The sequence below is a fragment of the Alligator sinensis genome, unplaced genomic scaffold (assembly GCF_000455745.1).
Source record: "Alligator sinensis unplaced genomic scaffold, ASM45574v1 scaffold147_1, whole genome shotgun sequence".
In the NCBI taxonomy this organism is placed as follows: Eukaryota; Metazoa; Chordata; order Crocodylia; family Alligatoridae; genus Alligator; species Alligator sinensis.
In genome coordinates this window covers 2,945,281-2,961,284 of record NW_005841847.1, presented here as the reverse complement: position 1 = coordinate 2,961,284, position 16,004 = coordinate 2,945,281, and the positions used below count along the sequence as shown (strand labels likewise).

General features: G+C 41.0%; 1 protein-coding gene across 12 annotated transcripts in view; it reads left to right on the top strand.

Annotated features, from left to right (window-relative positions):
- ADAMTS20 (ADAM metallopeptidase with thrombospondin type 1 motif 20) overlaps positions 1–16,004 on the top strand; it is a 134,550-nt gene that overhangs the window by 98,993 nt on the left and 19,553 nt on the right. For all 12 annotated transcript variants that reach the window (XR_003094910.1, XR_003094922.1, XR_003094917.1 and 9 more), the window contains one exon: positions 9,569–9,736. Coding sequence is in view for 4 of the 12 variants with exons in the window: in XM_025208372.1 (XP_025064157.1) it covers positions 9,569–9,736 (168 nt within the window). In the remaining 8 variants the exon portion in view is untranslated. The remainder of the gene's footprint in view (positions 1–9,568; positions 9,737–16,004) is intronic.

Below are 16,004 nucleotides of genomic sequence, written 5' to 3'. Positions count from 1 at the left end.
CCCCCCCCCGGGGCCCCTTTTACTGTTGGACACTGCAATCGTTGAATGTATAGAAGTGAGGGGAATTTTGAAAACACTGACTTTTAAATAAACATATAGTAATTTGTATATAGGCAAATTATTAGAGGTACCCATAGGCTTTGGTCATCTGGAATTGATGCATTTCAAATTTTTGATGCATTTCAATTGCTGCAAGTTTTAGCACAAGTACTCCATAAACACACACACACACACACACACACACACACACACAACGGGACTATATATAGATAGAAAGATAGATCTATCTACATATAGATGGATAGATCTATATAGATAGATAGATATTGCTGTGCTTCACCTGCTAGTCCAAAACACACTTTTACACTTACACTGTTCTTAGTCCCATTGTAAAAACCACCATGTGCCCACAAGCCCATTACTATCACCTGTAAACCATCATAGTTACACAAAGAACTACTTCAGTACCCTCCCCCTCCCCCTCTCCCTTCCCTGCCTTCCCCAACTCCCCTACCTCTTTGCCCAGTCCTTTCATTTGTCATTATATTTGTTGTTTGCATCATCATTTTCACCCTCATCGTCATTATCTTCATTGCTTTTTTCAGAGGGCTTGCGTCTGACCAGTCTATGCCAGTCCCATCTCTTCCATTTTTGACACCAAGGGGAGGATGTTAGGGCTGGCTCTGGCCCTCTTGGTGCCGGCCTGATATTGCAGTGCCTCCATGCCTGGTGCCAGTTCCTTGTGGACGGAACACCTGCCCATTTTTTTTTTTTTTAAGGGCCAAAAAAAAAGTTCCCATGAGCATTTTTGGCACCAGGGGAGGGTGCCTGGGTTTGCTCTGACCTCTCTGGGTGCTTGCCTGGTGGTGATCTTTCCCTCTTTGGGGACCAACTGCCCATTATTGTAGGGGCCACACACACGCACAACATTTTTTAAAGTTCCTGTCAGCATGTTTGTCCTATATGGGCAATGTTTTTTATAGTTTTGCTCAGTGTTGGCTGCATTTAATCAACTTCATAGTTGGTTTCCATTACTGAGCGCATGCTGCTTTTGGCAACAGTTTAGTGACAGTGTATTAAATGAGGTTTCTGTGTATGTGTTTAAAAGACATGGGAATTTTTCCCCTATGCTGATTGGGCCGAAAAAACCTTGTCTTACATTCAAGTAACTATGGTATATACTTTGAACAGTGTACATAACAAGGAAAGAGAAACTGAAGTCAAAGGAGATGCACATTGAAGTAATGGTTCAAATAAAATTAAAGGAATGGTTAGGAGAAAAACTAACGGTAAGATTTATCAGAGTGAAGAATAGACATAAGTATGATTTCTGCAGCTAAAATTTTGCTCTGTCTTGTAACTCATGTAATATGACTGACATAGGGGCAGTATCAAATGAGGCATCCTTTTAAATTCTGTGGTCAGTATTCATATGTGATTTTGAGGCAGTATAATTTTTCTTTTGTTTGTGACTCTGCTACCATTTAAAAACTACTAGCATTTATTTGAATTGTAGAGTGGGTAGGGGCTCTATTCAGGAATCAGAATTGCAGCTTCTAATCTAAGCATAAAATCATCCTTGCACAAAAGCAGTGGCTTTTGTGCAACAGAGACAACAGTAGGATAGTAGTAATTAAATTGATAAACAGTGAGTTATATCAGTGAGGCATCCAGCAGAGGAGAGGTATAAGAAGGTGTTACAAAGCTTTTAGCAATTTGTAGAATTAATTGGGACTTTGCAGTCATAAATTAAAATCTACTTCTCCAGGAGTCAACACCCAATGAAGTTACATAAAGTACAAAAATATGTCTTGCTAAAACTTTCTAACTATCGTCAGAGCATTGAAAGCAGCTACTTAGGAAAGTCCTGAAATCCCTATCTTCAGATTTTTAAAAGAACAAATTAGGCTAGTCAAAGTATCTGTCAAAATGTACTCGATCCTGTCACAGGCATGGGGGTGGACTAGATAACTTTGGCACCTGGGGGCATGAGGGGAGACCTGGGTTATTGTTCTGTGTGTCAGTGTTATTTCTGTTTTTACCTATAAGCCTTCTAATGTTGAATGATGTCTTGAAATCTAGGACTCTCCTGTCCCAGGGGACTTTCCAGCCATACTCCAGATACAAAAAGAACACTCTCCACAACTATTGCATTATTGGCTGCCAGTGCTCCACTGCCAAAGTGAGGGGAAGAAGGTAGCCACACACCCTTCTGTAACATAGGGATTAGGCCACTCTCCAGGAAGGTTAGAGATTTGGGTTTGAATCCCCTCAGGGTGAGGAAGGCATACAGGCTGGATCTCCCACTTCTTGGGTAAATCCTCTAACTGGTAAGTTATTTGCAAAAGGAGGGCAAACCTGTTCTGACTTGTGACTGGGATTAAAGCTGATCCCAGCTACCCGCTTCTTACCTAACAGGCCACCAACATTAGGATGGGAGATATATCAATTTTCTGACACCTATTCACGCAACTGGGACACATGCTCATTTGAACCCTGGCATTTTACAAGCCTATGGTCCAATTTATTGCAATTTGTGTACATTTTTAATTTTTGAAACTGCTGGACCAATCAATACAACCACACAGAGACCTGCAAAAGTAATAGCAGTAGCAGCAGCAGCAGCAGCAGCAGTAATAGTATTTTGTGGGGGGGTGTTTTGCATTACTGCATGTTGTTAAATATATTATTCTCTTTAGATACTATTTTTCTATTTTTGACCACAGCCCTTTTAAGGGTTAAGCCACTTGGTAGCTTATAAAAGCAGAGTGGGAACTGCTTATGTGCATCTAAAAGCTTTATAGTACAGCTTTTCTTGCAGAACAGTACAACTGCAAGCTATTTGAAAATAACTTTAATTTGCTAGCAATTGATGATGGTCCTTCCGTATAAGAATTACCTTGTACACAATAGTGAGTGCCAGCTGCTGTATCAGGCTGATGATTCTCACCAAATTTTATTACTGAAAAATAAAAAATAACAGATGAATCCTAGTTACCAGGGCTACAGAATTACTTTGAACAGTATTTATCAATTCCAGCATTTCACTGTAGTTTTATAATATTTTAAAAGGAATTTGCCATCTGGGAAGCATTACTTCAGTCTATATTGAGACAAGAGCTAGAATTTCAGTATTAAACACTTGAAGAATGGGGTTTTTTTCAACTTAGATTTACTTTTAAAAAGTTCACATTTCTTCTGAGATGTAAAGTTCTTGAGGGAATTCTTTCTGTATGTGTGATCCATACCATACAGAAAAATGCACTCTCTATGCATCTACAAAAGTAATTTAAGCTTTTAATCAATAATTAAAAAATTACCAAACTTTTCAAATTAAAGCCTTTTACATGTGCTGAGCTCTAAGAGCCAATACATGGTCAGCTGTTATGCAGTCACTCAAAATGGAAAGAAAGCATCAATAAATGGAAGAGCCAATTACACTTGCAGTCCTTGTATCTAAGGGAATTAAGTGACTTCTCTAGTTCCTAAAGATGCTACTTCTACAGCAATTCATAGAACTGAACTGGCATCACACAGTGATAGGGGTAAACCACACAAAAGGGCTCCTCCTGTACATCAGGGAGCACAGGGAAGCATGCAGCCTTCTGTATAAATGGCATAAATAAGCTTTACAACAGTTATGCTAAATTCCAAGTTCTTGAACTGATAAAGCACTTAGGCACCTAAATGTTTGACACTACAGTGCCTAAGTACCTCATCATGGGCAGATATAAGATTTTGAAAATGGCTATGTAGATGGTAGGATGAATCAACACAATGAATATTTTTCTCCAGTTAAAGAGAAACTAGAAGATTTACTAGCATGTGAGGGGCCCACTCTTTATTGGAATGTATGGTAATTTGCTACATTACAACATTAAGTTTAAAAAAATGCAACAAACTAGGAAATATAATAAAAAATATAGTTGTATTAGTCCTGAAGTTATCATGGTTAAATGTGCATCACTTATTCATTCAGATTTGTAATACAAAATCTAGCCTTCTTGAGTATCTTGATAGTGCACTTCACTGTTACTCATTTTCATACCCGAGTTGTTGTTTACCTAAGTTAAAATAACCACACTTGAATTAAGTTTTTAGCTAGACCTAAAAACAGTTTGACGGGCTGTGAAATAGAAGAGAGATCACCAGGAATGGCTAACAGACAGCAAATTTGCAGAAGAAAGGATAGATTTATTAATAGAGCAGCAAGATCCTGAAAAAGAAAGGAGGGTCATTAACATCTGTGGAGCAGAGAGATTGCCAGGAATTAGGTAGATTATAGTGAACTGTGAGGTTGGTTGACCTCTTCTGCACTGCCTGAATAGAAATGCTACTTCCCTTCAGAAGCAGTTGATTTTGAAGTTTGGGTGGAAAAGGAATCAAGGGTGGGAGTGGGTGCACCTGCACCACTGTACCCTTTTTGGATCCCCCTCTGTGCCTGGTCTCTGGGGTGAAAATCAAAACCTTATGGGCACGTCTACATGGGTGCTTTAATGTACAGTAGCATATTTTACTGCACATTAAAGCAGCACGTAAAAAAACATGCTATTACGCTAATGTGCAGTAAAATAGTCTACTGCGCATTGTCACCTAAAAAGTGTGTGTGGGTGCTACTGTGAACTAGGGCAGACTAATGCACATTGATTTATTATCTCATGTTGGAGGTACTAAATTTAATGCACATTAGGAAGAGTGCATTAATACACACGTAGATGTCCCCTTTGTGAGGTGTCTGGGCTCCCTGTCAAGTGCATGAGGAAAGCTAGGAAGAAGATTCAATACAGGCAGCATGCTAAAGATGCTTAAAGTTAGCATGATCTGCATGCAGCTGCAGAGAACCAGAAAAGCATTGAGAATAGAGGGGCAGGTCTTTAATTCTGTCTCCCAGAAGCCTCACATAATCCACAAACTAGGACCATCTCCTGGAGGTAGGTGCCTGTCTTTTCTTTCAAAATACTGAGCAGGGCTCACTTTTTTTCTTTAATAAGATGACCTGTTAGTTGTGGTCTGAGAGAACTTCAGAGGGAGACTGGCAGATAAACACTAAATTTCTGGCTCCTGATCAGCTTTTGATGTGAAGTAGGCACCGGGCTACTTAGACCAGTCAAAACTTGGGGGGCTTGAATACGCAAGTGGAACTAAAACTTCATGGTCACATTCTGTGGCATTTATGGAACCAAGATACCACCAAGGTTAGGTGATAGCTGAATGAGGTTTAAGAGTCACAGACATGGACTTACTTGCCTCAATGCCACCAAAATTCCATTTTAGACACTTAAGTCTTTTCTTGGATTTGGTCCTAATAGTTAGATCTAAATTCCAGTAAAATCACTGAGGCCCCAATATGTTTTGGTGGGTTGTTTTTTTTTTACCCTGGGATCTATATATATTCACCCTCCTAAAAACATTATATATTCTATATATATAGAAGCCTAAGTCTATCTGTCTGTCTATCTGTCCATAACACTTTATTTGCACTCTGATTGGTTGTCTGAAATAACCAATCAGACTGTTCCAAGAGCATTCGGGACAGAAGCCAGCAGCCAGAGCTGCCATGACAATGGGGACGGAGTGGGGGGTAGTACTGGCCTCACCACCACCCCCCCTCCCTGCTCCTTGGAGGTAGTGGTGGTGGGTGGAGTGGGCCCAGACCCCAAGTGGTGGTGGAAGCGGGCCTGGGCCTGATGCGGGGGCAGGGGGAGGGGAGGAGTGGGCCTGGGCCCAACGAGGTGGAGGGAAGAGTAGGAGCAGACCTAGGCCCATTGGGGTGGCAGGGGGAGAGAATGGGCCCAGATGAGGAGCATCGGGGGGGTTGACATGGGGCTCTTTCCCCGCCCACCCCCCTGTCATTTGCTTGTATGTATGTATGTGTGTATTATATATATATTAGGGCTGTGCAAAGCTTTGGTCACCGATTCAATTTGGAGGAGACTTGGCCAGATTTGGCGGCTGAATCTCCAAATCTGAATTGAATTGGGATACCCATTAAAAGGTCCAAATTGAATCCAAAGCCTCTGAATTGATTCAGAAAAGATTCACAGATTCGGATCGACCGGGAGCAGGCAGGCACAGCTGGGTGGCTGAAGGTTCTCTGTCTGAGAGCTGGCGTGGTTCAGCCCCGGTGGCCGAGCAGTGCTCAGCCCCAGTGGCCGGAGCTCTTAGACAGCACACGGCACCCTGCGAGCTGCACTGCACCCATGGCATGGGGCAGCTGCCATGCGGGTGCCAGGTGAGGGGCAATCCCTGCTGCCCCCCACTGACCTACACTGTGTGGTGGGGCTCTGCCACAAGCCCTCAGATGTGGGGCAGTTATCAGGGGCAGAGTTGGATGGAGGGGGAGATTGGAGCGGAGGTTGTGTGGTGGTGGGGGGGCTCTGAAATGTGGCCCCAGAACCCACACAACCACTGCTACTGCCGGTGAGTGTGTGTGTGTGTGTGGTGGGGGGGGTTGATTCCCGGACTGCTGGGACTGAGCGGTGGGGTCATCAGGGGTGAGGCTGGGGGGGACAATTAGGGCACGGGGTCTGCATAGGGAGCCTCTGCCAGGAGGCTCCAGAGCCCCCACAGCCCCTGCTGCAGGCAGGGGGGCTTCTCCAGTGGCTCCCCCCACCTGGGGAGAGAGAGGCACAGTTGGAGGAGCCGCGGGAGATCCTACAACTGCCCAGCTGTGCCTGCCTCTCCCTGGCTGATCCTAATCTCTGCCGTATCTATCTATCTATCTATCTATCTATCTATCTATCTATCTATCTATCTAATAAAATCAGGCTGTTATAAGGGAAATCTATTTAAATGCATATTATATTAACACTAATGAACAGTAATTGGCTCTATAAGTATTCAAAATTTTATTAAACATTTTTGCTGTATATAGAGAAGAACACAAACTATTTACATACGCAGTAGAAGAGTTGTATTGGCATTTGTGTGTGAATGCAGTAAGAAATTTAAGAGTAAGCTTTTGGGATGTAAATACTGATTAAATAAATATTTATTTAACCTGTTGAAGTTACCACAGGTTAAATGATTAATTGGTTGGGTTCAGGGATGGGAACAGGCATGGCAGTGTTAGGCTCCAGCCCATGGTTCTGCGAAGTTGGGGTGGAGGGAGCTGCTGAGCCCTGGGCTGGCGCCTGCTTTGCCCCACTCTGCTGTGGAGGAGGGCTACACCCTCCTGCCCTGAGCAGCGTGGGGAGCCAGAGGCCAAAGGAGCTCCACCAAGGAGGTTGCACAGCCCAGGAAGCCCTGGGGAGCAGCAGCCAGCAAAGGGCTGCAGCCACCAGCATGTGCGGTGGCTTCCTGGGGCCAGCTGCAGCAGTTCAGGAGGGAGGTGGGAGGGGAGAGGCAGGCAGCAGCCAGTAAAGGGCTTTACCAGGCCACTGCAGCCACCGGCACACTGTAAGGGAGGGAGCAAGCAACCCCTCCCCTCCCCCCTCTCTCCCTCCTCACCTTCTCACTCCTCTCTCCCCACCTCCCAGTGCATAGCCTAGCTATTAGATATTAGTCACCCCTCCCCCATCCTCTCTCCTTCCCTGCCTCCTGCCCTGCCATCTTATGGTTTCTGCTGGGGCATCACAGGACTTCCTATGTCCCCCCCGCCCTTCCTCCTGGACTGCTCCGGGCCCCAGGCAAAATGATGACTGGTAAGCTAGAACCAGTTATCACTGAACTGATTGGTAAAACAATTAATCATTTAACCATTCACATCCCTACTATACTTACCTAAGTGTTCTTTGCTGGAGGAAGTTCAGAGAGGAAGTTCTGCTGGAGGAAGTTCTGTAAGCAGAGACTGCTTAGATAACAGGGCCATTGTTCATTCAAGAAACAGGATTACAAGTCCCCACAAGAATGAGGAGATCTGTGTCTAGTAGGTTTTGGAGATTAATACTTAGCAGATGAAAGCCATTAGGGGAAGAGGGGCATCGCGCCATGTGATTGTGGTAGCTCTCTAGTGTTTCACATGGGGAAATTAAGTCATCTTGTGGTGCATTAAAGTTACAATCTATTAATAAAAAAAAGCGGGGGGGACTTCAGAATTTACATACTGCTTCGTACATTCATCTCTATGACATACTGGTAAAGACTTAAAGGATACTACCCTTTATTTAGATTAGAATTAGTATTTTAGGTTTTTAACTATACACATTATCTGTGAGATGCTTTGATGTCTAAATCCTCTGAAAGAAGAGCTAGCCTTTGAAATGTCTGTTTAATTGTATAGATGGAGAAAGCTGCAAGTCTTTTGGCCTACATCAGTCTTAGATAAAGAACAAGAAATCATTTAGATGCAGTAAATAGTTTCACACAAAGCATTTTCAGCATTTCATCTTTTCAGATTATCCCAGTTTTAATGAAAAACATATCTATAAGATTACACGTGGAATATTCTAAAACCATAAATTGAAAGCGAAAATGTTGTTGAAGGGGAAATGTTTGATCTATAAGTATTCCCATTCACTTTAGTAACTGCATGTTAGAATTGTATGTTAGTTGTGAGACAAGCTAGAGGTCTTGTTTTATATAGTCAACATAGTCAGTTATAGGACATAAGGGGACATAAGAAAGCTTATTATGTTTAATGAATGCAACTTATGTTCTGATCCTGCAGGTATTTATATATATGCCTAACTTAAACCGTATGAGAGGTCCCATTTAAGCCCAAGTGCTTGTACATACATGTACACAATTTTAAGCACATGCATAAGGGTTTTTTGCAGGACCAGAGACAGAATGAGCAAGATAAGTGCCATATTTACTTGAATCTAAGATGACCCTGAATACAAGACAACCCCCCAATAAATAAATAACTCTGCCATAGGATAGTACGTGTGTTGGGTAGTACTGTCCTATGGTAGACTTAATTAGTTGACTCCGGCCTAATAGTGTTGCACATGTAAACGATGATACTTTACTGTTGAGCTAATTAGTCAACTGCAGTAAAGCACACATGTAGATGCTCCCTTTTCTGCACACTCCCTAGTAGGGTAAAAGGAGCCCTGCTAAAGGTAAATACACACACACACATATATCTGTGTGCATGTATGTATGTATTCTGACTTCTATATCTGCTTTTAAATAAATAATTCCTAATGTTTCACAAAAGATCAAAACTAAGGCAGGTCCCTTCAGATTCTTGGGTTTGCTTGACACTTTGTCATGGGAACCTTGGAAACTGAGGATTTTGTATTTTTTTGATAAATTTTGACACATTTGTCTAATCCATGTATTTTACATACAGAATAATCTGCTATATAGTTATTTAAAGTGGAAAAGAGAATTGTTGTGAGATCAAAATGTTGACAATTTTATGTACTGGCATCTGATCGCATATATTTACCAGACACTTAACTGGTTATCCAGGTCCTGGCCAACAATTAGTGCTTTTCATTAGGAAAGAACTTTTGTAGTAACTTCCAGCATCTTCAGTACATACTATTATACAATATAAAACTGCTCTTATTGATTTGTGTTACCATAATGTGATTGGTTATTGCATTTCTACTTTTCATGTTAAGTTAAAATTCTAATAAGAACAATGAATAAAGCAAGTCTATTTCCCTTTTTCCAGTGTTCTGTTTCCTGTGGAAAAGGTTTGAAGTACCGTGATGTACATTGTGTTAACAGCTTCCAAGTTAAATTAGAGGAAGAAAACTGTAGACATTTGAGGAAGCCACGAACCCACAAAGTTTGTAGAACTGGTAGATGTCCTGCATGGAAGGCCAACAGGTGGATGGAGGTACGTACAGTTCACTGTAATTATATGCCATTTCTTCTTATGAGCAAAAGAAAAAGGCCATGTTAATGACATACTGCTTCAGTTAACAGGCAGAAGTTGCTTTTGATGTGCTGCACCTTAATTAAATCTGTTATTTAATTATAAAGTGGTTCTCTCCAAAATGTTGCTTTTATCTTTAAACTAAATCACAGAAATGTCTGTGAAATCTGATTTGGCAATGTGCATCTGCTGCTGAATAGTGTCATGGGGATCTCTTTTTGCAAGGTGGTCTATTCTTGCAGGAAATGTAGCCTAATTTGTAATCTATGAAGCAAATATGTAAGGTAAACATTTATATCTTGCAATTTTTAACCAAAGTGGTATACCTTTTAAAGATTTTTTACCAGTATGTAAGGGTTTACGTGGCAAGCTGATTAGCATTGCTGAGTAATGGTGTCTAGATGCAAATAGCAGCAAGCAGATGAGCACTGAGAGGACTTAAGCAGTTATGTGAATGTTCAGTGGTGGCTGACACTTAAAGGAGGACTTTACCAGTGAAAACCTAAGCACCAAGAGAGTTTGAGCCTACAAGATTAGGTGGGAATTTTGTGAATGCTAGTTAAGCTAGATATTAGAAGTTAGGGCCTAAAACAAGCTATAAGTCCCGCTTCTGAATCTACTTTTGAAAACCCATAGCCAGGTAAAACAGGTTAGTACACCAGTCTGCTCTGTCCCTGGCCCAGCACTATATGGAGAAAAAGGAAGTTATAACTAGTACCCTGATAAGTCCCATTCTCTGTTGTACCCAGCAGAGAAACTGCCCCTGACTATACATACATATGTCTGTGGCACAAACTGGTAATGTATGGTACGTAGCCATCCTATTCTTTAACTCCTCTTTCTTATAAATTGCTATAATATTTTATTTTTCCAATTCTTCCATACAGAGGGCACTCATTCCACCCTCTGTTTCCTATTTCCCATTCTAAGATGATAATTAATAGGGCTGTTTGATGCTTTGATCGCTGATTCAATTTAGAGGACTTTCAGCCTGATTTGGTGGCTAAATCTCTGAATCCAAATTGAATCAGGAGACCCATTAATCTTTCTGAATCAAATCAGAAGCCTCCAAATTGATTCAGAGAGATTCGGAGAGATTCGATGATTTGGCCATAGACACAGCTTTATCTGTGTTTTCTACATACCTCAAGATACCAGGTGAATGTTGAGATGGTGGGGTGGATGGAGTGTCCCATGGGAGCGCAGAGGAGGGGGGGGGTCCCCTGTGCACTCGGCGGCAGACCCAGAAGGTCTACTGCCAAGCGTGCAGGGAACACCCCCTCCACCCCCCGGCCCAGCAACTGGTGCCTCCTGGGTTAGGCGGGGGGGGGCACCAATCGCCAAGCTGAGGGGGTGCGGAGGGGTCCTCTGTGTGCTCGGCAGCGGACCTGGAAGTGGACTGGAAGTAGATTTAATATATTTCATAGACATTAGGGCTGGAAGGGACCTTGGGAGATCATTGAGTTCAGCCCCTGCCCCAAGGGCAGAAAGTCAGCTAGGGTCAAAGGATCCCAGCAAGATAAGTGTCCAAATGCTTCTTAAAGGAGTCCAGAGTAGGTGCTTGCACCAAGGAAGCCTATTCCAGTCCTTGGGGGCTCATACAGTATAAAGCCCAGTAGAGCAGGTCAGCCATTCTGGCTAAGAAGAGCTTCCTCCCCAGTGAAATGAGGTAGAGGTCATCTTTTCCAGTACTTCTGGTCCACTTCTAGGTCTGCTGCCAAACATGGGGGGGTGGCCCCCCCAGGCTCCCATGGGACCCTTCATCTGCCTCACCATCTCAGCATTCATGAGCCGCTTCTGGTACCTTGAGGTACGTAGAAAAAACATATAAAGCTGTGTCTATGGCCAAATCGCTGATTCGCCGAATCAGAATTGAATCTTCAGATTCAGCCAAATCAAATCGGGACAGTGATCCGAATTAGCAAATTGAATCACTGTCCCCCAAATTGGGCCAAATCTGAATCAAATACTGCCTGCTTCGCATACTCCTAATAATTAATCAAGTAACATGAGCAATTCCATTAGTTAAATTTGAAAGAAGAATGTAGGATTCTTTCGTAAAAGCTAAAGATATATTCAGTTTGATGTTTTAATACCCCAATATCAACCTGTCAATGCAAAGTCTCTTTAAGTTGATGAAAATGGTAGTTTGTTCTAGAAAGAGCATGGAGCTCTGAATAAGTCATTGAATCAGTGCTAGATGTTGCAGTGGAACTAAGCCTAATTTGTGATATCTGTATTTTTTCACATACAACACACCTTTTCCCCAAAACCAGCCACTGGGATTTTGAGTGTGAGTTATATGAAAGAAACATGATAAAAGCAGTTTCTGTTGCTTACTGGGCAAAAGTGGAAGTAAAATCTCCATGCGATCTGCAGGGAGCAGAACAATGAGCAGGTTTGGCTCCTTTACTGCTAATAGACAATTACTTACTACAAAGGAAGATTTTTTTTCTTTGTTCTGCCTTTCAAAAACAAAATGTATATCTTACTCCAGGGCATGTTGTGTGAGAAAAAATACAGTAGTTTAAAAGATCACTAGTGAGGCAATTTATCGTTAAAAGAAATAGAGATAGTAAGGGATTAGCTATTATTACAGTGCCAGGAACAGCTATTGTATGGAAGTTTGGGAATATGTTCCAGTATTAGACGCACTATGAAACGTTTTATTGCTTGGGTGTTAATAGATGTTTTGTTTTGCACCTTAAATTGAAATAGTCTGAGTCATCTTTGGCAAGTCTACCCTAGTCATGCACCTTGGTGAAAATAAGTTTAACTGAATAACAGCATTACTACAATATAATTATGCACCATAAATAATTTCATTTCAGTACTTTTCTTGTATTAGAACATAATTAAAGGTAATATCCTAATGGTTTGATATACTAAAACCAAAAATATTTTCTAAAGAATTATAAAGGGGCAAACTTCATTTTACCAATTTCTCTCTTTGCTGTTGTCTGAAGTTAATTGCAATTTACCTGATGATCATTGGATGATGATGGATACTCCAAATAAACAAAATTTACTATATAGACTCTTCTGTCCTCATACTTACATATAGACCCCGGAAAGTTAATGATTGTGTTGCAAAAGTGTCTGGAAAATAAAACCTTCAACTTTGCATCTGGGATTTTCAAATAAAATGAATAAAAAGACTGTGGGATGTGCCTTTCCTATTCAAATTGCATAGGGTTATTTATATCTCTCTAAAAAGTGGACATTTCAGAACTCTGCTGGGTATATAACTATGACTATACCCAGTCGGTATATTAAAAGGAAATATGGATGCAGGGAAGGTAGAAGAATTGCTTCATATGATTTAGTGGTTGCTGACGTCTGGAAAAGATTGGATGGAAGTAGTTAGATGAATCGTTAAAGAACATCTTTTCCTCTGCCTGTGTGCATGAGAGGGAGAAATAGAGAAGAAAAGAGACAGAGAGAGACTTTATTGTTAATTTATAAAACTGTATTATAAGAAAGTTAAAACCAAAGGTGAAAGTACATAGTGTATGTCCTTCTTCTACCCAGGACCTGAACATGAACCACTTGTCATGTACAAAACACCTGTATTACCAGTTAAAGGAATCCCCTTCCCCCAACACCATTCATGGAGTTACACAGTTAGGGCTAGCCATCCATTTTTCACCTTGCAAAATGGCCCCTTTATGACCCAGCATGACACAAACTGGTCTACATTTTTTTGCAAAGTGAATTATCCAAGTTGAAAGGAGAAATATACCTGAACCAGAAAATGACAGAGTTGTAAGACATTATAGGACATTGTCACAAGTGGCCCCAGCAATATGGTTTATCTGTGGCTTTTCAGAGTCACCGTTTTGGCCTGGGCCACTGGGAAACTGACCAAGTAGGTCATGATTCCCCTTGGCCACTCGATACAGGATAGAGAAAATATGCAGTCTTAGAGAAGCCCAAGTCCAGTGCACCAAAGAGGGTGCTAAGGAGAGCAAAGAGCAGATGCAACCTGGGGAAGCCCAGCAAGGTGTGGAGGGGAGAGAGAATGAGCAGAGAACGAATATGGAGAATGAACAACGAAAACATGCACATGCTACTTAGACTGACATGTGACTGAATACCTATAGTGACTGCCATTCTGCCACATACCACAACTGTGTGGGAACAATGACAATGTGAAATGTATGAGTAGAACCTTTTCAATTGTTTTTTATTTCCTGTTATAACAGAAGAATATGTGTAGATCTGAAACATGTACTTATTCTTAGTAATTATGTCTGAAGTCTAGGATTACATTAAATTTTTAAAAATGGCATTAATGAAAGTAATTAAATATTTATTTTAGCATGGGTCCCACTAGGCAGTCAGCCTCAGAACTTTATGAATATCAGTGTTCATTGGAGTTGTACCTGCACAGACATGGTCTCCTGTCTCTGTCCTGGGGGCATAAATGCAGGTGGTTGCAAATGCCCCCAGTTCTGTCTACCTGCACATGGTAGTAAGAATGAGCAGTACTGTCCCATCTGCTACCCCCTTTACCTATCTTTAAAATTCTTTTGCTCCTCATAATTTACTAAGTGGAAACTAAGAAAAGTGACTGTTGGAGATCTGCTTCCACTTTCATCTCATGACAGGTTTAAAGTCCTTTGGTCACAAACAAATTTAGATCAATAATTAGAAAGAGGTTTCTAATGTTGGAGTGATGTATCTGTGATGGTCCAGGAAATACGTGAGAGGCACAGATTGTTTTGGGTGATGCCTTTAATTGGACTAACTGCATCATTGGGATAGACTTGGACACACTTTCAAATGAAAAGCATTCTTTATTAGGTCTGAGGAAAGAAGCAAGCACAGCAATGATTAGAAACAGTGTGGAGGGTTTTGAAATTGAAGAAAAGAGAAATTCCCAGAGGTAGCAGACAAACAGTTAACAAAGAGAAGAATGCTTGATTAGATCAAGAACTTTCAAAAGGGAAAAAGTTTCCAAGCATTGGAGATGTGAAGTTTTGGGATGGTCTTCCAACCAAAGTATTGGGGTTGCTTAAAGATGAAACTTGATAACTTGGTGGAAGGGATTATATTATAGGACAGAAGTGTTCTTGGTTTATAATTGAAGTATGTGATATGCAGCCTCAAGTGCTTAGTATCACCAGGTGTTACTTTGTGCCTGATAGCCTCTGTTATGTTGCAGAAACCCCAACTCAGTTTCTCTTGAGGGGATTGATGTTTGCAATTCTTATCTCTATTCCTAAGGAATGCTTATCTGAGTTCCTAAAGACTGTTTTTCCTAAAAGCAATGCCATTTATACATTTTAATTAATAGTTTAAATTGCCTAATTTGGACTGCCCTAGTCTGTATTAATTTTAATCCTCATACAATGAGGATTAGTTAATTTGGACTGGAGCCAATTTTACTTCGGACTATAAATGCCCACAGGTATATAGTGATGCCTGTAGTAAGGATTAAGCCTAGAAAAACATAATGTCTGTAAATGGCTACATCTCAGATATCATGATGTTATAACCATTAGTTTTAACTTCTTAAAATGGTGATCATTTTGTGTTGTGTTCCCATTTTCTTTGGGAGGAATATACTATAGCTGATGTACTATGTATCCACAAAATAAATAAAGAAATAAAATAGATACTGGCATTTGAGCTTAAAATGAATACATTAGACTTTATCACACAGCATCATAATGTAAGAAAATGTTAGTATATTTAATTACAAAATTAAAAAAAAGAGTCTTCATTGTCATCGGAATTCGCATCAAGGGCATCTTTACATGTGCTCCTGGGTGGGGGGTTTGATGAGCTTTAGTTAAAGTGCTTCCACCACCATTTTGAAATGCAGGGATGTGTAAATACATGGGACACCAAGGCTGCTAGAGCATGCTAATTAGCACCCTCCAGCAAATTTAATGAATCAAGTGTGCTCCAACATGCTGTAATTACAGTGTGTCAGAGCAGATGTCCTGCACATCTCCAGGCACCCCAAGTGTCCGGTTTTCTATAATTCTGCAGAGTTGCAATTAAAGTTCATGCATTTAACGACAACAGCATACCCGTAATCTTTAAAGAATTGAGCAAAATTAAGTGTATCCCTTTAAGAGAAAAGTTTATGTTCTGTGTTGGCTATCCCATTTCAGTGAAAGAGCTCAATAAAAGCACCCCAGGATCTGGATGTAACATTGCTGGAATAAGACAGTTTCTACCTTATAGTTGGTGCAAGCAGTATCTCTAATTAAGTAGT